Source organism: Ammospiza caudacuta, chromosome 19, assembly GCF_027887145.1.
Source record: "Ammospiza caudacuta isolate bAmmCau1 chromosome 19, bAmmCau1.pri, whole genome shotgun sequence".
Taxonomy (NCBI): domain Eukaryota; kingdom Metazoa; phylum Chordata; class Aves; order Passeriformes; family Passerellidae; genus Ammospiza; species Ammospiza caudacuta.
Genome location: NC_080611.1, coordinates 1,269,311 through 1,296,674, shown reverse-complemented (window position 1 = coordinate 1,296,674; position 27,364 = coordinate 1,269,311). Strand labels below are relative to the sequence as shown.

The 27,364-nt window shown below is 42.8% G+C and overlaps 1 protein-coding gene across 2 annotated transcripts in view; it reads right to left on the bottom strand.

Annotated features, from left to right (window-relative positions):
* LOC131566133 (protoheme IX farnesyltransferase, mitochondrial) overlaps window positions 1-27,364 on the bottom strand; it is a 98,988-nt gene that overhangs the window by 6,059 nt on the left and 65,565 nt on the right. For both annotated transcript variants that reach the window (XM_058817341.1, XM_058817342.1), the window contains exon 6: window positions 9,387-9,619. In XM_058817341.1, coding sequence (XP_058673324.1) covers window positions 9,387-9,619 — 233 coding nt within the window. The remainder of the gene's footprint in view (window positions 1-9,386; window positions 9,620-27,364) is intronic.

Sequence of the window (27,364 nt, the reverse complement as noted above, 5' to 3'; positions counted from 1 at the left end):
AGAACCAGGTAGGTCCTAAAGCACACAAAGAGCTCAGGATAAATAACAGGTTTTATTATTCCTCATGAATTTTAAGGTTAAGCTATTATTTCTTTTCTTAAATTCTTCTTTGTGATTTATTTAAATATTAATAGATCTCCTTTATAATAAACAAGAACAAGCTGAGATTTTTATTTTATTTTAATATGTAAGATAAAGCAAAAATGTCAGCTGGCATTGAAGAAGGTAGAAAATAGTTCTTTCTCTCTGTAAATATATTTTAATCTAGTGAAATACTGAAGTTTTATAAATTGCACTTTTCCTAAAACAAACAGGACACTAAATTTCACAGTCATTCAGCAACTGCTTGGATGTTTTACAGTTCAATAAATTTGGATAAGATTTCAAAATAATTGTGAGATGAGACTTCCAAAAGGAAATAGTGACTTTGGGTTTGCAAACTGCAGCAGCTGACAGTCTAATTTTCAGAATTACAAGAGCAAGAAGCACACCCTTCTAAAGTTCTGCTCTTTAAGGTGTTAAGAAGTACATGTGGCTCTTCATAAATCGCGATTCAAACTTCATGGTTTGCTCCTTCTAGAGCAATTTATGATGATCCCATTTGCTTGATGGTCCAAATCTCAGATGAGAGAGCAATGTCAGTGCAGGAGCCAGACTAAGTCCTTGGGCAGGAAGAGCCCCTAAGAGGAGGAGGCTGGAAAATGATTTTTTGGGTGTAAGTCCTTGCAGGCTATGGGCTCTGACCACTGGTTAACATCTGGAGAGGAGAGCAGAGCATTCAGGCATTAACAGCTCCTTGTCCTGCCCACCCTGAGCTCACAGCAACAGCAGTGACACAGTGATTAAAAGCTCCGGATCAAATGCCAGTTGCCCAAACTTCTCATGTCCCATAAAGGATAGTGTTCAAGTTCATACAACATTTACTCAAGAAAGAATAAGTACATAGAGCTGCTGAGTTATTAGTGCCAACATAACTCTGAGCAAACTGAGCAACCTGAGGACTGCAAACCTACCCTCTTAACCACTAAAGGGCAGAAATAATGTTTGAATTCTGCCTATCTCGTGTTGAGGATGGCACTCTCTTAAGTAACAATTTGAAATATGCCTCTTTCTTGCTGGGAGTACCTTTCATCATCAAAGAGCTTTATACTCGTCCAGTTGGCACATGGAGCCACAGTGATGGTTTCACCCAGACATAGACTATCTCAGCTTAAATGAGGCACAACACTTTGCGATGGTCCAGCTGAAACTCTCAAAAACTTTCTGAAGACAGGTTTTTCCAGCAAAGAAAAGTCCTTGAACTACAGCGGGGCACAGGTTGGAGCACAGTCTGTGTTTATGGAAGCTCCAGACTCAGGAGCAGGATCAGCTAGAGTCTGGCCAGCCTGGGAAAGCAGGTGAACATGGGCCTGTCCACACAAGTCAGGACAAACGTCCCAGATTATCTGCAGGGTCTGCTGTATCAACACCATGTTCCTGAAAACACCCTGCAGAGGAACAACATGCGCTCTCTTCTTGCCCTTCTCATTGTACTGTAAAGAACACACAGTGCTTTCCCACTGCACAGGGCTCTGCAAACAGATCATGTTCAGGCTGCAGACAGGACCAACACCTATGCACTTAATCAATAAAACAAAAAAATAAGGAACGGGAGCTACCTGTAGCATCAGTTCAAGAACAGACTTGCTCCTTCTGCCTTTGCTCTGGTGCTGCATATGTATAACAGGAAAGTGGCCAACCAGGCATTAAAATAAACATGGAATAGTTAAATATCAGCTCTAAAACAGATGTTGAAATCTTAACTGCATTTCCCAAAGCTGGTGTTTACTGCCTTGGCAACCTAAGAATGCTGTTTTGCTTAAAGCATAATTTTAGTAATTCTTCTGCCTTGAATAATGTGAAGGAATTTTAAAATTATTTCCAGACATTGGTAGCTGTGGCTTAAGAGAGGAAAGCACTGGCCTTTTGTCTCTAGGAAACGGGTATGGGTTTGGCTGCTGTAGGGAGGGGAAGGCTTTGGCAGTGTAAGCTCAGCCTCTTAATGGATCATAGTCAGGAAACAACCACACACCGTTTTACTTGATAGCACACAACTGGCTCTCTTCCCTTAAAAGATGTTGAACAAATTACTCCTCTTTAACTCAGACAAGGTAGATTAGAGCTCAGAGATTTGACTTGGTCCAGCTGTATCCACCTGCCTGTGAGCACCCGTGCTGTCTCAGGCGGCCTTTTCCACCTTTTCTACAAGAAATTTTAACATAACTAGTCCCAAACTCTTTACCACGGTCCTATATAAGTTTCACAGGATGTTAAATTGACAAGAAATGTAGAGAATACATGTCCAAACCCTTTATTTTCTGTCTTCTATGCTCATCCAGACGTTTAACACAGTAGTCTTCCCTGGAGATTTGTAACTGTGAGCAATTCTGGGGGTGAAGAAAGATTTTAAAATCTTGTCAAAGCCTAGTTGCCCACTTCAGGTTCAACACAATTTTACAGGATTATTTGGGAGTATTGGTACAAAGATGCACAGTGGTTTGCAGAGTCATGGCCAGAACACACTGTGATGTTCTGATCCACAAGGACTGGTTTGTCCAGCTCTTGGTTGCATTTTCTGTTTGTGAAGGAGAGCTGCAAGGTACAATCATTACTGCCTGTGCTTCAGCTTGTTTTGGTGATAGAAAATGATTGTTAAATCAAGTGACCTCCAGTTACAAGTGTTCAAGATTCTGTCCTGATATCATCCCTTCTGAAGAGAAATGTTACCAGCTACTTAATTCTTCCCACTGTCTTTAGAATTAGGAACAGGATTAGCTTGCCAAAATTTACATCCTAATTTGCAATTATGCAGCACTCTCAAACATAAAGACATTTGGGAATTACCTAGACACTAACCCTAACCCAACTGATGCAATTTCCCTCTACCCACATCAGCACCACAGCAAGACAACAATCAGCGCTTTTGCTTCCACTGGAAAACAAAAGTAGATGCTACTGCTTGTGCTGGATGGCACAGGAGTGGCGAAGCAGCCTTGAGAGGAGAAAGAGAAAGTGTCACTTGTAAAGCTGCACACAAGGTCCCTGGGCTGGGACAATGGTCCCGGCTGTCACCGTGGGATGCACGGCCCGGCCTGCATTGTGCCCCTCCAAGGTTACACCGTCGTGGAAACCAAGGGCGACGAGGAAAACACTGGAAAACTCAAAAGCTTCATGGTCAGGGGTTTCAACAGCTGTTTCTTTTGAAGGATGGCACAAAAGGCCTGTGGAGCAGGAGCATCTAGGGGCTGCAATAGACTCCTCTGCAGCAGCACTGAAAGGGAAGGGGGTGCTGGCCATGTGTTTGACTTGTCTGCAAAACAAAAGGATCCTCAGCATCCACCAGGAATAGGAAATGAAGTTGGCTGTGGGATTTTTCACCTTGAGAGAGTGTTCCTGGCTTCTGCCTTTAACAGAAGGAAGCCAGATGTCCTTAGGTATGCTCACCACATAGGAAAAAAGCTGTGTGTGTATGGATACACACAGGCATGTGCACTTCTTGTGTGACACAACAGGTTATTGCAGCCAAAAGCCTCACAGGGAAACACCTTTCATTACACAGGCAAGGCTGAGGAAACAACACCACATATAACTCGCCTTAGCTAACCCCAGCAATAGATGCCATAAAAGAAGAGCCTGTTGGGTAAAATGAAAATACAGTCTTTTGCAAATATGTTTAGGAAGACTCAGCAGAGGATTGCAAATCTGCAGAGCTACACAGGGGCTCCTCATCAGCCACCTCTTTCCCCCAAGTCCCTTCTGCAGATCCCCCCATCCTGATTTCTCTGTGGGTGCTGTGTTCCACACCCAGGGGCTCAGGGCTACCCCATCAGCCACACACAGGGTAGAGAACCAGGCAAAGGGCATACTGCCTGTGAACTTGTGGGGTCGGTCCCCAGGTGCCCCAGCAGTGGAGCTGCCATTTCTTTTGTCTCTTATGAAGATGGAAAGGAAGAAAAAAATAGCCCACTGGCTTTTGTCCTAAATTCAGACCAGCTGCTCACTAGTATTGTCCCTCTGCCTCATTTTTACAGTTTTTACCCCCACAAAGCATACTCCTGGGCCCCCAGCTCCAAGTCTCATATGTCAGTGACATGAGTATCTCTGTTTCCTCTGGAACAGACCACAAATTCTGCTCTTTCATCTGGGGAAGTGAAACCCTGAAAAGCTGAGTTTACCAGTGGGAGTTTATAGCCGGAGCCTCCTCTCCTCCGGCAGTGGGGTGCTGGAGCTGCCCTGCTCTGGCGGCTGGCTCCCAGACCTGCTCCCACATCAAGGGGCTTTGAAAGCTCCAAGTGCTTAACTGGAAGGGACACAAAGATCTTCAAGCTAATTTAGCATGCAATTAAGCTGTTGTTTTGCTCTCCTTCCTACTAGCAGACAAGTGCTACACCAGTATGAGAGACTCCAGCCTTTGGCAGGTTGGGCACAGGCCCCCCTCTTTCCTATTCTCCTTTTTTTGTTACTGAAACCATCCATCTGCCAAATGTCACTAGCTGATAAGAACTGCCCATTTTTAAATCCCCTTTTGTAAATAGATGCTGGCTGACATAATTAATGTCTACCATACAACACAATTTGAATTACAAAGTAAAGGCAATTTAAAAATCAGCCTCCACATGATTACAATTGATACTGAGTCTATAAATTCCATACCCCGAGGAATTATTTAAATTTCTGAAAATGAATGAAAATCAGTACAAGATGTCTTTCAGGCGAACGAGACCAGAAGTGGAGCATCTGATAAACTAAACAGTCTCTTTAGACAAACACTCTTTGGTGCAGTAATACCTATGGCTCCTGGGCCACTGTGGCTCTGCAATGTCTGCTCTACTGTCAGGGCCCTTATCTGCTCTGCCACCACCTACTCAGAATAAATCTCTTTAGCTGATAAGCACATTAGGTAGAGGAGCCCTGCTTGTCACTTCCATCTCACTGGGTGGTTTGTATGAACTCCGTGGCACCAAAGTGCTCTGCCCTGTGACACCGAGCCTGCTCGCCAGCGGGATCCAGCCTGAGCAGAGCATGGGCAGGGGAAGAAGTACAAAACTTCCTGGGCCCCCAGCATGGCAAGGACACTGGACCGTGTCCTTTGGAGCAAGACCCAAGGAGTCGACAAAGTTGATAAGGAGGCTGAAGCATCTTCCCTATGGGGACAGGCTGATAGAATTGGGGCTGTTCACCCTGGGGAAGAGAAGGTTGTGTGGAGACATCACAGCAGCTTCCAGGATCTGAAGGAGCTGCAAGGAAGCCTGAGAACAACTCAGGAAATGTAGAGACAGGACAAGGGGGAACGGATTCAAACTGAGAGAGGGAAATTTAGATTTGATATCAGGAAGAAATTCCTGGTTGTGGCATTTGAATCTACCCCAGTTTCAGTGTTCTGTTAACTAAAAATAACAAGTTTAAATGGACATTAGTCAAGGGAGAAAGAACAGCAGCGTGAGGATAATTTAAAGCATGTATGCACTCTTACACACCAGAATCAACAGCTCTGTTTCTTTCTTTCTTTCTGTGCAGAAGCTCAGCAGCATTGCAGCACAGCCAGGAGCTCTTCTGCTTGTGGATCCCATGTAGGAGGGGGATCTGGCACAGAACAGGGACACTGCCAAATCTGACTTACCTTCCTGTCTCTCTGCTATCACTTAAGGTTTTAAGTGAATGTCATTATTATCCTGCTAGTCCTTCCCTTGCAAAATAATTTCAAGGTACCTTGATTTACTAGAAAAACAAATCTCTTCAGAAACAAATAGTACCAAGAAAGAACAATGAAATCTGCTTTCAAGGAAGCAAACGTGTTACTGCAGATCACAGGCTGGCAGTTAAGTTCTGCATAAATACCCCAGATATGTGGCAGTGATATCCTTGTGATAAATTACATTTATCACGCACTTCTGACCGTCTCACCTGCACTCACTCCCCCAGTGAGGAAATGTTAACATTCCCCATCTTTCATCAGTTTCAAACAGCTGCCATTAAAATAACACAACCCCCCCCAAACCCACAACAAAGAATTCCACATCTTCCCAGAGATAATCTTATCTTTTGCTTTTGAAATGGGAGGTTTTCCCTAAATTACTTTGGCACAAAATCCAGGCATGGGGGCGGGATGTTCAATCAGGCTTAGGAGCATACAGTTGAAGTTACCTATTGGGGTAGAAATGGAACCAAACATTCCTGGGAAGTACCAGCAGATCTGCAAAAATGCATAGTGTAAGAAATTACACAGGGAGCAGTGAGGCTCGTGCACAGGCTGCCCAGAGAAGCTGTGGCTACCCCATCACTGGAAGTGTCCAAGGGCAGGTTGGATGAGTCTTGGAGCATCCTGATCTAGTGGAAGGTGCCCCTGCCCATGGCACGGGGTTGGACAGTCCTTAAGGTTCCTTATGAACCCAAGTCATTCTATGATTCTATGAGTATTCTATAAACTACAGCAAGTATTTGCGTCACTGGAAATATGAGGGTCCCAGATTTCTATATGTAAATACACAGTATTTTTTTCTGGTGCAAGAAACTGCTAAGGTATTCATCTTTAAAAGTCATAAACAAAATGAGGACAAATTAAAATAAGGCTGCTCCACTCTGAGATACTTTGTTATTAGCTGTGGAATTGGAAATGAGGAACCAGCTTCAACTCTCTAAGGCACCATCTCCAACTCTCCCAAAGGACAAAATACCTCACAGCATCCATGTCACGGAAATCCTGAAGGAAGCAGACATGGCTGTCCTAACTGTTACAACAGTTACAACAGTTTAACACTTAGCTGCCCACAAATGGTAATGAAAGGGCTACACTTAAATATTGTTTTCCCTATAACCAGCAACATGTCCAACAATGTGGCTGCTGTGAGAATATTACAAGGAGAGAAAATCCACAGGAAAATGTAAACTCAAAACCCCACCACTTTAGTGGTGAGAACTTTCCTCCTCATTAGTTTCCTGCCTCCCTTCCTTCACATTCCTCTTTGTTATCGAGTAGAATGATTTTTTTAAAATGAGGTGCAAAGGCATTTTCACACCTCTAGAACTAGGTTAAGTCTCCACACTAATTACATATTATTAATGAGTTCAACAACTGAGACCAGGCTGGTTAGGGAAGGGACACGGGTCTGCGTATTGTGTATGGATGCACGCCTGTATTCCGCATGGACACGATGCTGCCAGGGGCTGAACTCTCTTACTGCAAAAGTAGAATGTTTAAAACTGAAAATCATACTCTACAATGCCATAATTTTCTTCCAGTTATTTCTTTTCTCTGTAAAAGTGTTTGTAGGGTTTGTGTTGTGTTTTTTTTGTTTTCCATTTGATACTGAAATGCACTAAAATATTACATTCCAGTCCCTGTTTTCAGGACTCTCCCCAGGTGTGCTTCATTACAAACACCAGTATCAGCTCAATAACATTTCTTTCTCTATTAAAAAAGCTGCCTGGCCTTCCTGACACAGACTGGGAGGTGATTTTAAAAGTTTTAGCTATACATAACACACTATGCATCAGATTATCGTGTTCTGACAAATTCTGCTTGGGTGGTTTAAAGGTAGCATCTTCCACTGGTGGCATCATTGCCTTCACAGCAGAGCCGGCACAGGGACACATAACCACATTTTAGCTGCAAGTTAGAGAGGAAGAGCTTACCTGGCCACCAGTGGGTTCCCTGCTGCCCTCTCCGCTGCTGTACAGGGACAGCTTTGCTCTTTGCGAGCTAGATCTCAAAGAGCAAGTTGACAAATTAAAGATAATGACAGTCAGTGCCAGTTTAATCTGCTGGGTTTTCACTGGCCTCTATAGCAAGGGCTTTTGGAGACATGCAGCTCTGCACGCCAGCTCCTCCAGGCTGAACTGTGCAGGTGAAGCACAGGCATATGAGTGTCATCTTTGGACACCAACTCTGCAATAAAGTGGTAAAACCATCACAGAAATCCCCAAACAATTAGTCAAGGTCTAAGTATCTGCAGCCAGAATGATATGAAATTATTTCCTCTCATCCTGTCCCTTGTTTCCTGGGAGCAGAGCCTGACCCCCACCTTGCTGCCCTCTCCTGTCAGGAGCTGTGCAGAGCCAGAAGGTCCCTCCTGAGCCTCCTTTTCTCCAGGCTGAGCCCCTTCCCAGCTCCCTCAGCTGCTCCAGCCCCTTCCCCAGCTCCGTTCCCTTCCCTGGACAAGCTCCAGCCCCTCAATGCCTTTTTTGTCATGTTCCCTCTGCTCTTCTCAAGTACAGAGCTGCTAACTATGTCTGTTATGCAGTCCTAACACAAGACACTATACATTCTCTTATATAAAAGTTCTAGGTCTAAGTAACTTTTGGAGAAGAAAATATTTGTATAGAAGCAGCACACACTGAAAAAAAACCCACACCACCTTCCATCCTTGCTCTGGTTTAGATCTGTGCGGGAACATGTGGACACAAAGCCAACTCAGACCAAGTTTTATTAGGAAGTGCATAAAGAACAGATTTTGCAAAAATTCTGATAATTTCTAGTTAAAAGCCTTGTTGTTAAAAGTATTATTCAAGCCTTAAATATGCCCCCCTGTGGGATGAGTGTGCGCTAAACCAACTCTTAACAGACCTATTAATTGCACTTCATTAGTTGCTTCAGACTATAAGTTTGTGGAGCCACTTTGATTCTTAAGTTTCTAGCTGGCAGGAAAAACAAGGCCTGATTGTGTCAGAGTTGAGCTGCTGAAGAGATCAGTGTTTTACAAGGGATGTAAAAGTGGTTCACAGCTACTAAAATAGAAATCTTCGTTTGCTTTTCAAGGATGAGGGAAGGAGCATTTGTAACTTAGAGTTTAGCAATGGGTAATTAAGAAATACACCAATAAATTAATCTTCCCAGGATATTTTCTGGCTTGTGGAAAGACAGTAAAACACATCTAGGAATTTTCCAACTGCAAGTCCCTTGCAAGCTTCATCTGACTGGATATGGTTTTAATCCTGAATACGATTTGAACCCTGAAATTATGTAACATTTTCTCCTATGTGAATATCAAATATGCTACTTTCCTTCTGGATTTTTTTAAGATGGTCAGAACACATATTAAATAGGTCATGCTGCTTTATCAGCTCTGTTTTGCCCTGAAATACCTGTGTAAGGAGAATGTTACCAAAATTAGCTGCTTTCAAAGCCTTACCACAGGATTACAGAATGGTTTAGGTTGGAAGGGACCTTAAAGATCATCTCTTTTCACCATCTGCCATGGCCAGGGACAACTTCAACTAAACCAGGCTGCTGCAAGCTGTGTCCAACCTGGCCTGGTCAGGTCAAGAACATAAAGAACAAATTTTACTGCCTTTTGAGTACGTTCATTATCCTGACAAGCACTCACCCAACGAAAGGGTTTTGTACTCACCAGCATCCAGACTCCCAGTAGCTGCAGTCCAGCCCATGACGGGGGGAATGGCGCCGACAACAGCTCCCACCCACGTGTTGGCAATGCTCATTCTCTTCAGGGGCGTGTAACAGCACGTGTAGAGGAAGATGTTGAAGGCGCCCAGGGCCCCGGTGAGAGGGTTCACTCCCAGTGTGAGCAGGGCAACTCCCGGGATTCCGCAGCAGGCAGCAAAGCAGACAGCGAGCAGGGGGCTGTGGGGAGACACGTGGCACGTGCTGAGCAGGAGGTGGCCTCAGAGAACGGCTGCCGTCCCTTCCCTTCGGCCTCCCCCCCAAAATTAACACTGAATTTTTGTTATTGTTTTACTCAGCCATCCTAGATTTTCTTGTTTGAGCCCCCATCTGTAAGTTTTCTGTGCTGTCTAGGTGGCCTGGAAAGGCCCAGGGATGGCCTTGAAGAGCCCGGCGCTTCAAAGGACGAGGAGAGACTTCTGATCTTGTCTCGGTCTCGGTGTTTATTAATTGTTTATCTAAAAGATTTTCTTTCGGCCCAACAGAGGTCTGCACAGCAAGTCAGCCATGGGCACACTGCAAGCCCCTGGGGCGGTCACTTATCTTTATACTCCAAGTTACGTGTACAATATTTATCATTTTTCCCCAATACCTTCTACCCTTATTAACCGGTGCACTTCTAGTAATAACCAATCCCAAAGTGCCACCACCACCACAGAAGATGGAGGCCAAGAAGAAGAAGAAGAAGAACAGGACACGCCCCAATTCCTCCATCTTACTTCTTTAGACCCCCCTGTACCAAAATCCTAAATCCTGTGTTTTACACTTTAACTAACTTATCCCTTCACCATTCACCCAGTGAATTCCTCCCAGCCCTCATACAGGCGTCGTCTCCTGTGTCGGATCAAAGTCCAGCCACCAGACACTTCTGGCAACATTCCAGGACTCCCGAGCCCCCCAAGGGTGGTGTCGGCCACTCTGCACCTCCGTCCTGAGGTGCTGAGATCCCACACCCATCCTAACAAAGGCCTTCCCAAAACGTGAAGACAATCTTGCTACAGCTCTGCAATGGAGGTGATTCTTAATCTTGTGATCGCTGCGTTCACCAAATAAACTCAAGCTCTGCAAGTAATGGAGAACTGTTCTCCCTTTTGGAGAATTGCTGCTTTCAGCACATCTTCCTCCTTCATTTTAATTTTAGTGAATTTAACCACTGGAAAAAGCACTCAGAGTTGAGAGTAAATTAAAATCGTTGCAGTTTGTCAGATTTTTAATTGATTGCAGTTATGCAACGTATCCTTCAAAACGCAACAGGGTTAGACACAAAATTAATAAGCATTTATGAGAAAAGGAGTACATTCAATCATTTTGAAATTACATCAATAGGTATAAAGTATTCTTTGACTTTACTGAAAAAAGTCTGAATGTTCTACACCCCCATTTATCTGATGCACTGTACTAAGCAGAGGAAGCACAACAAAACAAAGCTGGCAGCAGAATCAAAAGTGGCTATCTTGTAAGCATGACTGAAATTAACTGAAGATTTTTTAGGTTTGGTCAAAAGCAGCAAACAACAGTGGAACAAATTAACTCTGTGCATTTCTACTGTGCATCAGCTGAGAGCTCAGAGAAGGTTGGAAACTCATATTAAAATCTGTCAGAAAGTGGCTAGAGCTATGTAAACTTTTGCTAATAAATTCCACAACAAACATTCAAATAGGATGAACACGGATTTTTTGTCTGGCTACCAGAACCACACCTGACAGGCAGCATGATGCCACAACCCTAAGGAAGCTTTAGCTGTGGTTCCTTGCGCCAGATCAACATGTTTGCTGCTGGTGGGGATCTCCTCCTGTGTGCTTGTTTGAGGTGCTCGGTATAATAGGAAGAGAGAACTAAAAGCCCCTAAGAAATAATGTGGTGTGGGTAAGCTCTGGAAAGGAGGAAAATGCCATTACATTAGTTGTATTTAATAACCCATGTGGCTAAATACACACAGTCATCCATGTAAAACCAGAAAATATGTCTGCTTGCAATGAAGGTCTCTGCATGGAGTTTAGCTTTACACCTTTTGTCTAATTGAAAACCATGAAGCCTTTGTGTTCTACAATCCACTCTGCCCTCTGCTCAAATCCTTAACCCTAAAATAGGTGTTGCAAGCACCGCTCCAAGCCTCATAGGAAAATAAGAAAAATTTGCTGGTGGGGATGATTTTTATGGGAGTTTTATCAGCAAAAATTTCTACCAGTCAAATTTTTATATTTAAGATATTTTTTAGACCAATACAGTACAGAGATCCTGAATACCTGGAAGAACTGAAATGAGCAAATCTTATGCTAAAGATCTGCCTTCAATTTAAATTGACTAAGTAATTTTATCCAGCTTTTCTAAACCATCAAGAGATTTTACGCAATGCAATGTATCAAGAACATATTTCTACTCAGCATTACCACCCCTGGTGTTACCAATACAGCAGGGGTGGAGGGAGGGTATGTCACTGCCTGTCACTGACAATAAGATGTATAAAATTTGAGGCTGTTTTCAGGAAAGGAGCCATATGGAGCTGTGCTCTCTGGTTCTGCAGCCTGTGGTGCTCCTGTGCAGGAGCTCCTTTGCTCCTGTGCAAAACACAATCTGTACTGCCAATGGTCCCAACACTGACCACAAACGCCAGAGTACTTCGTAGATGTTGCCCCTCTGTAGTGAAAGTCTGAGCAGACCTGGTTAAACAAATCTATCTTGACTGATTCTTGAATAAAATACAGTCAGCCAGTAAACACCAGATTCACACAATACTCACTCTCGAGGCAACAAAAGACCAGTGTGATTCTATGAGGGCTGGGTTTCCCACATCTACCCTGCAGGGCTCACAGACACAAATGAGGGCACAGTTTGATCTAATGCAATGAGCACTTTTCTCACTAATAAGGAGTGAAGACTTATCTACATGTCTCCAGTTTAAACGAACACTGCCCTCCATGAGCAGGCACCAGCCCTTCATCGTCTCTTCTCAGACAGGAAGGCAAAGGGTGGGAGTGTAAAGCCCTCCTGCATGGATGAACCCTGTTCGGCCACACTGTGTCCCTGCAGCACCAACAGCCCTCAGTGCCAGCCCTGACCCCAAGTGTCTGCTGCCTTCAGTTCCAACCAACAGATCAGAAAAATACCTTTAAAAACACGGCTTTATCAAAAGGGAGGGGTGAAGTTAGGTGGCTGAGACCTTCAAAAGATTTGCTGTGATCCTGATAGATGAGAACACATTTTTGTTTTTCAGTTTCTTCTTTTTTGCCTCTTTAAGGGGAGCTCCTAGAGGCACAGTATGTAACCACAGAATCACAGAAGTTTGTGTTGAGAGGGACATTAAAGCCCACCTTGTTTCAATCCCTCTCTGAAAGGCAAGGACATCTTCCAGTAAACCAGGTTGCTCAAAGACCCATCCAGCCCGGCCTTGAACACTTCCAGGAGTGGGGCAGCCACAATTTCTCTAGGCAATCTGAGGCAGTTTGATCAGTGTCTATAACAGTGTCTATAATTGTCCTGATGCTCTCGGGGGAGGGCATAAAGTCAGTGGGGTGGTTCCTCTTAAGCAGCTGAACTACTTTACTCTCAGACATCCTGGGAACATCACATTTTCTATTTCTCTCCAGTGTTTCCTCAACAAAGAAGAGTAATTGTTTGACTTACAAAGGCCTGTTCCTAAAACTCCAACTGATCCGGTCATACTGTGATCTGATGACTCAGCTTTGCTATTTCTGCCTCTTAAAATACTCTCTGGCACCACATAGACACTGCAATGAGAAATCAGGACTTTTCTTTAATGGTGGAAAATGAGGTAGAAGAGAATTCAACTCACTCTCATGGAAACTTGTATAAGCAATTCCTCACTGCGAGAAAGAAAATATTTGAGGAAAACGCAGAGAGATTTCAGTCACTGGTGATGCTCTTTCTGCTTCAGTGACGCTGCAGATTTTAAGACAAGACTGAGCCTAGGTTTAAATCACAGCAGTTTAAAGGGTATTCTGATTTCTACTAGTTTACATCTTCTGGGGACCAGTGTGCATGTCCATGCTCACGTTGTTTGTTAGTACTCAGGTACGGGGCTGCACTCTCCATTGCCAGGCTGATGTGATGCACTCTCCATTGCCCCACATCTCATCAAGGGACCATAGGAGATCAGCATCTCGTCCTGGAGCCAGAGAAAGGCTGAGACACTGAGCTGTCACTGAATTTACCAGTTGTTACTGAATTTACTGAGGTTCACACAGCTCCTCTCAGTACAGCCTCATGCCACCATGCTGACCATGTCAGCCTTGGGCAACCCAATGCCACAGAATTCTTACACAGTGCTCAAAAGGGGCTGAGGGGTCTCTGATGGTTTTCTTCATCCTTAAACCATCCCATGCAGTAAGTGCAGGCTGCTGATAGACACTCATTTCATTTGGGCGTTCATGTTTGCTGAGGGAATCACTCCCATGGGAAAAAGGCAATCTTCCATTGGAAAACTGGCCAAGGAGCTAGCTCAGAAAGCAAACATCTTGAGTAAGAAACTAGGTTTTATGATGGATTCTTGGGAGGAGTTGGTTTCAGTTATTTGGCTGATTAAAATCAGGCTTTGGAAAAATACTGCAAGTGCCAAATGAGTTCTCTTGAAATTTCAACTCTAAAATACCCAGTATGTCACCACATAGGGCACCTCCTAAAGCCAAACCAAAACCTAGTAGCTGTGCCTTGTCCCTCTTCTCTCTTCTACTGACAACAAATACACTAAAATCTACCTAATTAAAGTGCTAAAAGACATCCACCTTCAACTAAAAGCTTTTTAGAATTTCATCTTGACTAGTGAATAATCAAACGTCTCCTGATGCAAAGGAAATGTGTTGTCATTTCTTTTCCCAGGGAGTTCACCCAAGATGGCCCCACCCGAGCCACACTGCACCGAGAGCATCCAAGAGGAGAATGAGAAGCAGGAGGAAGATGGGGCCCACATTCTCCTCATTCAGGAGACATGCTGTTGTTTGGGCTGGGGAGGATTGCTCAAGGACAGCCCAGGGCTGCTGGGGGGAATGGGAACGGGCAGGAGGAATTCCACATGGGCGCTCTTCAGCTATCTCCTACGCACATGACCATGAGACATCCGCATGAACCCTCATCCAGAGGAGTGAGGAGGCTTTGGAGGATGCAGCAGCGTATTTTAATTCATGTGCAATAATATAATCCCTAAACTAGTCACCACTTACAGATATTCTGGTTATACTCAAGCAATGAGCTTACACACATGTGAAGGAAATAAATTTATTTAACAGGATCCGAAACCATGGATAATAGTATTTACTGACTCACAGGCTTATTTGGAAAAATTAGGATGTGAAAACAAATCAAAGCATTTGCCTGTCTATAAAATTACTGTACTATTTTACCTATTTCACAGTAGCATCAGCAAGCTTCATGTCTATAATGATCAACAGTGGGACTACTTACACAGGCATTTCTGTGCTGTCTTTGCCAAAACATTTTGTAAAGGTGACTGTCAAAATACAGTTTGAACTACAAACTAAAAAACTGTTAAAAATGGGGCAAAAGTTTAATGAATTTTTTAAAAAATAATAATAAAAAAAAAACCAACGAAGAGCAAAACACAAGTCTCTCTCAAAACCTGTGAGTACTTGAAATTATGGAAAATTCCTGCACCAGCATCTAATGCTTTAACCTATTCCTGTGAAGAGACTGACACTCCCATACAAGTGCAGACACAAAGCACGTATGAATCCTGAACAGGTGCACTCATTCAATCAGCAGTTCTATGGGATTCACATTCAGATGTTATGTAAATACATAAGAAACTCAATTTGTGACCATGTGTCAATGGGAAACGGCACAACAAACCTACATAAAAAGTAGGTGAAGTATAAGTGCATATATTTTAAAGTTAGATTCAAAGCCTAATACAAAAGGTAATAAATCTTATCTTCTCCCTGTCTGTCAAAAATCCTTCATAGATGTGTCACCTACTTCTAAAAGTGTAAACTAAAAAAACCCCAAACAACAATGCTCTTTTATTTAGTTGCAGCATGACTGGAATACCTTAATGGATTTGGAACATTTAAATTCCCAGTCGATTATTCTGAATTAGATGTCATTAGTATTGACAACTGTCCCTCATGCCACAGGACCGTGGATCCGTTCCGCCAAATGCAGGGTGATGCTCTAAAATAAGCAGAGCAGGGATGGTGAAGGAAGAATCCAGGCATGGGCTTGTGAAACAAGGAGGGTGGAAAGAGAAGAAACCTTATTTAGAGTAATTTCCATATCCCAATGAAGCCAACTACATACCCTTGTGTTCCTCTGTGTGGGTTTTTAGTAACAGCAAATACTCTGCACAGACTCTGCCCTTTAAATAAACTGCAATTTACCTACTTTTGAATGAGACAAAAACTAGGTTTGGGTTTTCGTGAGTTTTCTGTGTGATCCAAGAGACAGGTTCAGTAAGACCACTGTGCTTCTTCCCCTTGCTCACCCACAGAAATGGTACTAAATTATCCCTGACTTCAGCATCTTCCATGGTGGCAGGCAAACAACGCTGAGACAACAGAGGTAAGACTGATGGCTTAAATTAATTTCAATACTGCTACTCTGGGCCCAAATTCTATCTGCATATAGTGTCAAAACAATTTGTTGTAATAAGAAGAGGGACAGCCTGAACCAGGTTCCTGCACAGATGGGCTGAAAATAGCAGGAGCTCAAGAGAAGGTATTTTGGCAGACAAAGAACACAAGTGTGACCCTCATCTGCAACTACATTTCACCATCACAAGCTGAGATATGAGTCCAGTGCTGTTCCAAAACCATAATTAAAATCAGCTTTCAGGAGGAAGCATCATAAGTTGCTTATTATTTCTGGAATCTCTAGGTACTAAAAATGTCCCCAGACTACTCGTCAGTACAAAGCTACTGGAGAAAGCCCCTCCTCTTTTCCCTGATTTTTTCCAGGTCAGCAATAAGTTTTCAAGGCTTCTGAAGCCACTTACTAATTTAGACAAAAACTTCAGTCTGAAGGTTTCGCCCTTTTCCAACAGCAATGAGAGGTTACACAAACAGAAGTTCAAGTGCCACCCCCTTGATGGTTTCTGTGGCTGCAGAAGCCCATGGTCATGAAGGCAAAAGGATGTCCATGGAGACACCTACCTACATCCATGCAGAAAACCATACTCCCCCTTAGCTGCTGATTTAGTTTTGCTCATCTCCTGGCATCTTCTCAATTCCTGCAGCCAGGCAAGACTAAGAGTTGCTGGAAACAAGTCCCAGGGCAGGAGCTGGGCCTGTGGTCAGCATGACTGTCTTACAGTACTGGGCTACGGCTGGGTCACCTCCCTCAGTGGGAGGAGCATCAGCCAAAAGTATTTTTTTTAAACTTATATTTATTTTCTTTAAGATCAGCACCCAAGAACTGCTGAACTCTGCTCATCAGCTTTTAGGGATCCACCAGAAAAACTGGAAAAGGCCACCAACAACAGGAGTTAGAGCAGGCAACCCCATCCCACCTGGAGAAGACAGAAAAGAGCCAAGGGTGTTATGAAGACTGACAGCAGCTTCATGCTCCCACAGCTGAGGTAACGGGGATGCAGGCCCACCTCTTTCAAGCACACATCTGGACTGCATTAGTGCCATTGCCAGCCCTGCCTCCCCTGATGGACAGATGCCTGGAACTGGCAATGGGGTCGTCTGCTGGTGTGAGTGCCGACAACTCAGCTGACTGCAAGAAAGGAGCCAGAAGGCTGGAAAAGGACATTTTGCCCCAAGTTGCAACAACAGCATCCCTGAAATTAGTTTTGATGGAAAGGTAAAAAATTGCCTCACGCAGTTTTTATGTTTGAGGTAAGGCCCAGAGCATTCAAAAGAAATCAGTAATCATGGCAGAATGCTGAATGATGGCAATCTACCAACTCTGAAATTAAATTTTAACTTTCCACACAAATCCTTTCAGGCTGTCTATTTATATATTTAGTAATAAAAAACATATCCATGACCACTGTCAACTGTAAAAGTTCTATCGCAGTAATGACACTACTAACAGTTCTATCATAGCAACAACACTACTAACTTACAGGGATCAGTAGCTTCCTTGCTGATGACTTTACTAAAATGATTCTAATTTTTTTTACAAAAAAATAAGATAAAACTCTCAAAGAGCTCTACAAACTGAAGACGTACCTGATAGAAAAAACATCCACATTCGGATGTAAGATTCTGAATCAAAGTCTTTACATGATGACCTGATCTAGTGGGTTGCATCCCTGTCCATGGCAGAAGGGTTGGAATTAGATGGTCTTTAAGGTCCCTCCCAATAGAAACTATTCCGGGATTCTGTAATACATCATGACCCCTAATTAGTATAGTTTTGAGGCTGAGGTTTTTAAGGACTCAAAGCAAAATATTTTTACATTCAACTACAACTTTCAATTATAGATTGGATTAGTCTCAAGGAATGATTTCTTTCCAATTAAAACAAAAAAAACCATAGCTGTAATACTGGCAGAATGGACATACTGCCAGACCTTTATTTCTTTCATGTAGTTCTGATTCAGCACCAGTCACAAGCTTTACTTAACACAGGCAACTCATGCTCTCACTTTTGGTATTCTCTTTTACGTTGTGGCTGAATATTATGAAAAGCCCAAGAACCTGCTGATTTGAAGCTTAAACTAGCAAAGTACCAGAGTTATATTAAACAAAGCAATATATATTAAAATATATATATCAATGAGTGAAAATGGTATTATTTTAAGGGAGAAAATGTTGAGGAAGAGTTTAATAGATATTAATTTACTCTCAGTCATGCAAGAAAGTTTATGAGTCATGATAAGGGGTGAAGGATGATGCAGTTTAAAACTAAAGCGTGAGAGTAAACTGCACTTTTAATTGGGAATTCAATTTTTCTCCATCTACTGCAAATATCAGAATACAGATTGTCTATCATTTAACGCTGAAGATGCACAAACAAATGGGGAGCCTTGTCAAGCTCTTTTTTTTTCTTAGTTAATGATTTAATTTTGTCTTCACAGGTTAAGAAGTAGTATCTACATTCTGTCAGTGTCTGGTATTTCATCCCCAAAAACATGTTGCTGTGGTCTACAAGTACTAAGAGTATTGAATTTTATATCAAACTCATATCAAATCACCTTTAACTGGGTGTACCACAATTTTTAAGACTGCCAGAAAACACTTGTTGCAATTCTGCCCACCTGTGTTTTTGTAAATGTCTTTTTTGTAATCTGCTTTCTGGTAACGACTATGATAAAGATGTTGCCAATCTCAGACTGGACAGTACTTTTCCCAAAATGGGAAAAAAAATAAAAGCGAGGAAAATAATGAAAAAGTTCTAAACCTAACTTGTGGGATCTCAGCACCTCAGGATGGAGGTGCAGAGTGGCCGAGAACACCCTTGGGGGGCTCGGGAGTCCTGGAATGTTGCCAGAAGTGTCTGGTGGCTGGACTTTGATCCTGCACAGGAGATGAGACCTGTATGAGGACTGGGAAGGTTTCACTGGGTGAATGGTGAAGGGATAAGTTAATTAGAGTGTAAAACACAGGGTTTAGGATTTTGGTACAGGGGGGTCTAAAGAAGTAAGATGGAGGAATTGGGGCGTGTCCTGTCCTTCTTCTTCTTCTTCTTGGCCTCCATCTTCTGTGGTGGTGGTGGCACTTTGGGATTGGTTATTACTAGAAGTGCACCGGTTAATAAGGGTAGAAGGTATTGGGGAAAAATGATAAATATTGTACACGTAACTTCGGGTATAAAGATAAGTGACCGCCCCGGGGGCTTCGGGAGTGTGCCCATGGCTGACTTGCTGTGCAGACCTCTGTCGGGCTGAAAGAAAATCTTTTAGATAAACAATTAATAAACACCAAGACCGAGACAAGATCAGAAGTCTCTCCTCGTCCTTTGAAGCGTCGGCTCTTCAAGGCCATCCCTGGGCCTTTCCAGGCCACCTAAACAGCCGAGACAGCACAGAAAACTTACAAGTGGCGTCCCTGAGCTATCTCCGGACATAAATCAGCCGGGAGAAACAGAAAACTTACACTAACTTGTAACATAAAATCTGAGCTAAGGAAGAATTCATTGTTAAGAGGAAGTATGAGAGTGGCAGATGCTCCCCAAAAATCTAAGGAGCTGGGTTAACCAGTAGCATTTAAACACACTTAAACACCACAGCAATTATGGCTGCAGAAAAAGAGTTTACAGACACAATCCTCAAGTAAACCTCTTTAAAATTCAAATCTCTCTGAAAGGAATCACCCCTAATACCTTTCCTTTGTCCATAGGGCCCGGCCAGGCCCATCAGCACCAATCTGGACATGATTTTGAATGACAGCTGGACCATCCACAGGGAAACAGGGAAGGATTCAGTGAGTGATGTCTAAATCTCTCAAGGAATGTCATACAGTGAGAACTTGGCATAAACGGAGTTCAGTGATGGATAAAATTCATGTATTGCTGGCTAAGTCTCATGATTGAGATGCCTTTTTGAGTTTGCCTCTCAATTGCCACCAGCTCTGGCTTTGCCATCAAATATACTCACTCAGAAGTGCATTTAGTGTAAACAAACACAGACCAGGCTAACATACTGCCCGTCTGCGTCAATTCATTTCTCTCCCAAAGAAGAAACAGACCAAGCACATAGCCCAGGCCACCCTGCCACAGGTGTGTATCATTGTACAAAAGCACGATCAACACTGTAATTTACACAAAGTGGGGGCAATGCTCCCCTCGCTCCTCAAGAATCCAAGCTGCAGATGTTCTGTCTCCCCTGCTAGATTCAGGTGCTTTAAAACTATCATCAACAAACACGGCTGATTTAAAAGAATCATTTCATCCTGAAAGGGACACATCTCTCTTTTTTATGCTTGCATAAATAAAAATTGGCTTGATTGATTTTGCTGAAGGTTTTGCTAAGGTGATGCAAGAATTTTTACTCAGCCAAAGAAGGAGATCAAGAGTCCCACACTCAGCATCGAGCTTTCTCTACACATCTGCTCTCAGTTTAACCAGTTTAACTCTCTGCAAATGATACAAGGATCTGTTTTTTCATGCTTTCATGAGCCTGCCCTGAGGTCTGAGCCCAGGTCTGGGATGAGATAGCTCAGTGCACCGTAGGGAGACTTGTAGTTCAGACAAAAGTAGAACTTTTATGCTTCCCTTTGTTATTAAGCAGATACTCTAACTGGGCCTCATCACTTCACTTGGAAATAAAGAATTACAAATGAAAATGACCTATACTTACAAAATGTTTATGCTCTTATTACACTTGATATCCACATCAGAATGTTAATCATAACAACCCTGAGGAACCCTGTGCAGTGTCAACAGGCTTTTGGTATATGGCTTTGCTAGGCAGGAGTGAATGGGTGACTAATAATATTCACAGCTTCCCGCAGTCATGAAAATGTAAATATTTTTTTAAGTGCTTACAAGACAAACCTACAGTAAATCTGAAAAATGTCCCCCATAATATTTAAACTAAATTCTCCTCTTTGATCTAACCTTAGAGTGTGGCAGTGAAGTGATCCATTTATTCTACTTCAAAATCTCAGTCCTCTCTTTTAGAGCCAGACACCACCTAACTAACAGGATGGATAATTTGGTTCCTCCAGAAATATTTTTCTGATTTAGAATGACTAAATATTAAATATAACATGTGCTTCTGCTAAGCCCTCAGCCAAGATTTGGAAAGCAGTGGTAAAGAAGTCTCAGGTGAGATCTCAATCCCATTCAGACAGAGAAAACTGATGTTCTAGGGTATTTTTATCAACCTGCTCCTGGAAAAACAGAAGAGAGAAGATAGTTCAGTCATCTCAGCACAGGTTCTAAACACTGCATCTAAATACATTTCCAGGAGCAATAAAAATGAAAGAATTAAGTTATTCCCTACAGCAAAACAGAGCAGGACAAGAAGCAAAGAAGGTCTGCCATGGGAAGAGGATCAGCCTCTAGACACCAGCCAGTGGAAGAGCAATGAAGCAGATTGAGCCTGACAAATTTCAAATTTCCTTTCTGCCCATCTGTAGATTCCCCTGCACCACTGCAAACATGCCTTTGACACCCACAGCATGAGAACACTCTGTAGAGAAGTCGTAACTGCCAAGTCTCATCTCAGAGGTGAGGAGGATGAGGATGGTTGTATTTTGGGATTCCTGTATTACCATCTAGGTAGATTGTCTACAGTTACCCTCCAGAGGTACAGAATTTTTTTAGAGGAAAAACAAAATGAAAAACCCTTCATATACCATCAAAGTGCACAAATAGAACATAATTGTCATAAATATTGTCACACAGGCAGCAATAGGAGTCCCTGTGGCTCCTTTCCAGCATGATTTATAATTTTATATTCCTTGTGATTTTACATCCCTAGCAAAAAAATAACTAACTAAAACATATCAAAGCCATTCTCCACATATCTCAACCTCAGGAATGCAGCTTTTCTAGTCATAGAGACCAGAGAGCAAGCATCTGTGTTCACACAGCTAATTAAAGTGCAAGAAAAACCTCTTTTATATCTGACTTGCGAAGCTGATAACATGTAAGTTATAACTTGTATGAGACATGATAAACTCTGTCCTTCACAGAGGGAAATGGACTTCCAACATGACTCACTGTACACAGATCTCGGGGCATAGCAGCTTCTAATCAGAGGCAGCTCCATAATGGACTCGATGAGCAGTGACACTTCCTACACCACTTGGCACAGGGTGAATGATGATGCTGTTGCTGTTAAACCAGACAAGGTTCAATACTAATACAAGGAACAAAGTGTTGGGGTTTTGACTGCATTAAGCCAGAATTTACAAACATGAACCTGAAATGTTTGACAGATATTGGAAGAAAAGCCATCAGGAGAACATTGCCCCCAAGATGGGGAAAGGATCATGGGCTTCAAGCTTAAATATTGTTTGTTTGTAAAAATTCACTTTAACATTACCTTTGGAGAAAATGACTCATTGCTAGTCAACTAAAGAAGGGAAGTGGCAATGGTTGCAATCAGTGTCCAAGAGGCCCATTCACACGAGACACAGAGATGGCAGGATTAGTGCACAGGGCTCCCTCCAGCTCCCGCGGCTCCAGCCCCCCGGCGAAGAGCTGACATCAGAGGATAAGACAACTCCATCAGGAGCCCCTATCACTTCTCTGCAGTGCTCTCCACAAGCAGATGGAGCAGCTATTTAGCCAAATGCACCGTGACTCCAGCTTTATACGCGAGCACGCGGGATGTTTCCTAATGCGCGGCAAGGCACAATGCGCTCCGATTTATCAACTGTCCCGCATGCAATTAAAGATTCAGATAAATAATTTGGGGGTAAACACCCATCGACTGAGCTGAAAAGCAGCAAGGCATGAGGGGTCAAGTGTTTCTGCAGGATTTATATGTACCAAACAGAGCTGCATGCAAAGGAATGTCTGGGTTGAGCTGTGGCAGAATGAGGCCTGGGCAGGAGTGAGCTGGAGAACCAGCGATTGCTTCATTTCAACTGGAACAAATTTAAATGTGGAGTTAATAAAACAACCCTCTTTACTGCCCTAAGAAACAAAATATATATGCAGTTAGAGCCATATAATTTCCTCCTAACATACATTTTGATCTGAGGAGAATGTGCAGTATCACCATTTTTCTGTGCATTCTACAAAAGGCCTCTAATACCTTAGAACCATTTAATCAACATCCCATGCAGGCAGTGAATAGATAATTGAAATATAAGTACTGTCATCCATATCCCCTTTGGGAAAGAGACACAGTATATCATTGCATTAGACCATCCTTTGATGTGGGTTTTATTCTCATTAAACTATGTTTTAGCCCCAAGGTTTCTCCCTCCAAACCTCTCTGTGACATGACCATGCCAGAAAAAAAAAATTTAAATACCCCGCTGTTCAAAAGGCAAGAAATACATTTTTACAAGCAATTGTACATGTCAAAAATATAAAGTTGCCTTTTTAATTTCTTGTTTACCAAACACAGTCAATGACAGCTCCTGGAAAACACAGGGTGGAAAAAAAAATGAAGGCAGGAGGGTGGTGGTGGGGAAGGAATGCATTTACTTGTTTTTAAATAATAAAGCCTGAATACAAGCAGGATAAGAAATTCTTGAAAAGACTGCTGTGATGGTGTCTGCTTTGAATTGTGCCGTGTTTAAACAAGAGGAAAGCCTCCCACTGAAAAAAGAAACATTTTTATCATTCAAAAAGATCTCAGGGCAGTCCCTTTAAAATGAGGTATTTTCTAAACAAAGCATCAGAATGTTCCCCTGCAGGGAATAAGCATCTGATATCTTAAAAATTATTATTCCTGAAGAACTGTAGATTTATGGAGTTTTTGTTTTATTTGTTTTAACTTAAGTAGAATGAAACCTGTCTGAAATGACCACCCAAGGGAGCAGAGCCATCAGCTAAGCAGGGGCTGAGCTCTAAAGGGGACCCAAAGTTGTACCAAGACCCCTGGGGAGGTTTAAATCTCTGGCTTAACCACAGCTAGCAAAACCCTTAATGCAGGTCTCTGCGTAAGCCTAGGACATGGATTTTCCTTCACTTTACATCCATGCAGCTCCACTAATATCAGTAGGAACATTCCTGATTTACATTAATGTTAAGCAAAGAAACAAGCTAATTACCCTGAGTTATCCACAGTGATTACAGGAGAAATTTTGTTTTAAAATGCACACATTTTTTCAGCGTGAACTGGTTTTGTTACACTTGTAGTAGTCGGCTGGCTACAGGCAGCAGAGTGGAAAACTCAGTGTTACATAGAAATAGTCTAGAGTCACAACGTGCCTCTGAATAAATAAAATTTCACATGTGCAGTTTTCTACTAGTTTACGAACATCCAACTTCCATATCTGCAATTGTGACTACAATTCACAAATATAAGCCATTGGTGAGAAACAGTACTAGCACAGGAGCCCTTTTTGGTTTGATTCTTCAAGAGTCTGGTTTATAGCTCAAACTGAGCCAAATCAACACTCCACTCAGAATCATCAATAAGTAGAAGTGTTACTGTCTCCATTAACCGCAGCAACCATCAACTGTGAACATGAGAAGTGGAAAGCTCACAGACAGAACACAGCTCTTGGGCATTGCTAAGGGAAAAGGTTAATGGAATTCTTGGAAAAAATATTCATCAAACAACACAAAGACATTTCTGTTGAAGCATTCAAGGCATTAGCTGCGTTGTGCTGCCTGCTGCCATTTTAATAGACTTAAACATCTTACACAGGCATAAGGAGAATAGCAATAAATTCCACAGCATGTTAGTTTTGTCATAGAATCCCAAAATAGTTTGCATTGGAAGGGACCAAAAAGCTCATCTCTTTCCAAAACCCTGCCATGGGCAGGAACACCTTCCACTGTCCCAGGGTGCCCCCAGCCCTGTCTAACCTGGTCCTGGACACTGCCAGGGTTGGGGCAGCCACAGCTTCTCCAGGCAACCTGGACGTGGGCCTCCCCACCCCACAGGGAAGAATTTCTTCCTAAGATCTAATCTAAATCTACTCTTTTGCAGTTTGAAGCCATCATATTGAAGGGTTTTGAGACAAGATCTGGAAGAACCAGGTCTGACCTCAGAGCTGAGACTGCTGTGAGCAAGAGATGGGTCTTCATCTCTCCTAAGGCCTCTTTCAGCCTGGCCACCCTCTAAAGGTACCTGTATAATGCTTCATGGTCCAGGTAAGCAAAGGAGAAGCCCTGGGCCCACTTCCACGCAGCCACTGCTGAGTGCAAAGCCAAAGGACTGGGTACAGAAAACAGCTGTAAGCTGCAAAGTAGCACCGGAGCAGAATTGAACAATGTCTACACGGTCGTGAATTGGCTATTTAGAACATACTGTTCGAGGTCTTTTTTTCTTAAGATGAGAAACTATCCTTGTACAACTATGAAGTCTTTATGAGTGATTAGCACAGCGGATCCAGTAGTACTCTAAATTCATATAACTGCCAATATTCAGAAGGAGTGTGTGCAGGTAAAGGGTGATCAAACCTGTCCCTCTGCACAACATAACAGAGCAGGACACTTGTCACCCTTGAGATTGATCTCACTCAGTTACTGCAGCTCATACCAGAGATTTGTTAAAATTAATCTGCAGGAAAATGAAATCCATTACCTTAAAAAGTAAGGGAATAAATCACACCCAACAGGAAATCATGAAAAGCTGCTGCCACTTCAGACAAACCTAAGATTGTGTGGGCATGTGAAATTTTTCCTCGTCAATGACACAAAATAAATTCATAGAAGGAAACAGTATCAGCTGTTATTATAATGCAGAACACAAATATGCTCAATGAGGTTAACACTGCAGTCCAAGTATAAAGAACATTTCAAGCTGTTCGCATTTCCAAACAAGACCTGAAGGGTCGGAGGAGGGAGGAAGATGTGGGCAGGCAGGATGATGGATGACACTCAGTGGCACACTGTGTTTGGGGCTACTCTTGTTGGTTTTGCAACAGGATGTCTCTGATTACTCTCTGAATAGAGAATAAGGATGGTTACATCTCATGGCTCAAAGGGAACATTTTTTTCAGAGTCTTACAAATTAAACAGAACATTGTAAAGCAAGGAGTCAATAAACTATCTGTGTTGTTTGCCACAGATCTCCCAACAGTGTCAGAAGATTCCCTGGAGGCACCAGAGTAGGGGACTGGCAAATAAGGTAAATGTGCTCTTGTCCCTACATTCAGCAGCCCCAGCTCTGCAGAAACCATCTGTGCCATTGCCTTTATGGATTGTCCAATCCGAACATACAAAATGTAAAGCAGGGGCACACTGAGCCACTAAGTTATTCTTGGCCATCAAGATGATGCAATACAGAGACTTCACAAAGGACGGAGGAAAAGCCTCATGCTTCCAGAGATCTTTGCAAAACTGGCTCCTGGCTCACAGAGAATGATGGACAGGCCAAAGCTGCCCAACTGAGACACTTCTTGAACATCACCAGTAAGAGAACAATACTGTCTCCAGCCAGATGTCCACGCCTCAAAGTGCAGCCTGGGCCACAGAGCCTTTTTCTGAAAGCTACTGACTGATGTTCCTCATCAATGCCAAAGGAAACTTCCAGTCCTCAGCAATTCACAGAAAAGGGTGACATGTGGGGGTTTGGGAACCACATGAATGTGTATGCAAAGAAATTAACCCCTGAGAGGGACTTGTGTTTTCTCAAAGTGAAGGCTGCCGGCAGAAGGGAAGGGGAGAGATGTTGTTGGATGCAAGATCACTTAGAATGGACAGCTGGTCCTAACCCTGAACAAATTGGGGGCTGAAGCTGCAAGTCCTTTGTGGAGGCCACAAAGCAGAACACATGGGAATAGTTTCTCTACAAAAGCTTAACATTTCCTAATGAGCCACCTCTGTGAACTGTCTCACTTAAAATGGAGACACCAGCTCGTCCAGGGACTGCATGACTCAGTAATTCCAAGAACCTCACTGGGGCTACCAGTGTGATTGTAGTACATACAAAGCATGTAAGAATTCTCTTTGTGATGACACAAGCTCTAGAAAAACTCTCACTGGCCTCAGTGCAGTTTTCAGTGGGCAGGAGTCACATCAAAGCCACCACTGAAAGCCTCTCCAGGGGGGTGCAGAGCCAACATGACCGAGAGTTAACAGCCTTCTCTCTTAAAAAGGGATCTTAAGCTCAGGGCAAAAACTACTACCCATACTGTCCAGTTCTGTAACAACAACTATGCCAAATAAATAAAAAGCAAGGAAAGCAAGGAAAAAAGAGAATATATTTACAAAGATTGCAAATGAAGATGGATTAGAAAATTATGTCTTGTTTGCACTGGATGGCACAGATGTTGTAACACAGCAGAATTTAAAAAGCAGTAAATGTTTCATGAAATGAAGCAGCTAAAGAGAAGAAAATGTCAGCACTGAAATGTCAGACAAATTTTGGGCAAGAACTCCCCAAACTCTCTGAATTGTTTCCCAGAGCCAAGACACCGGTTTCTT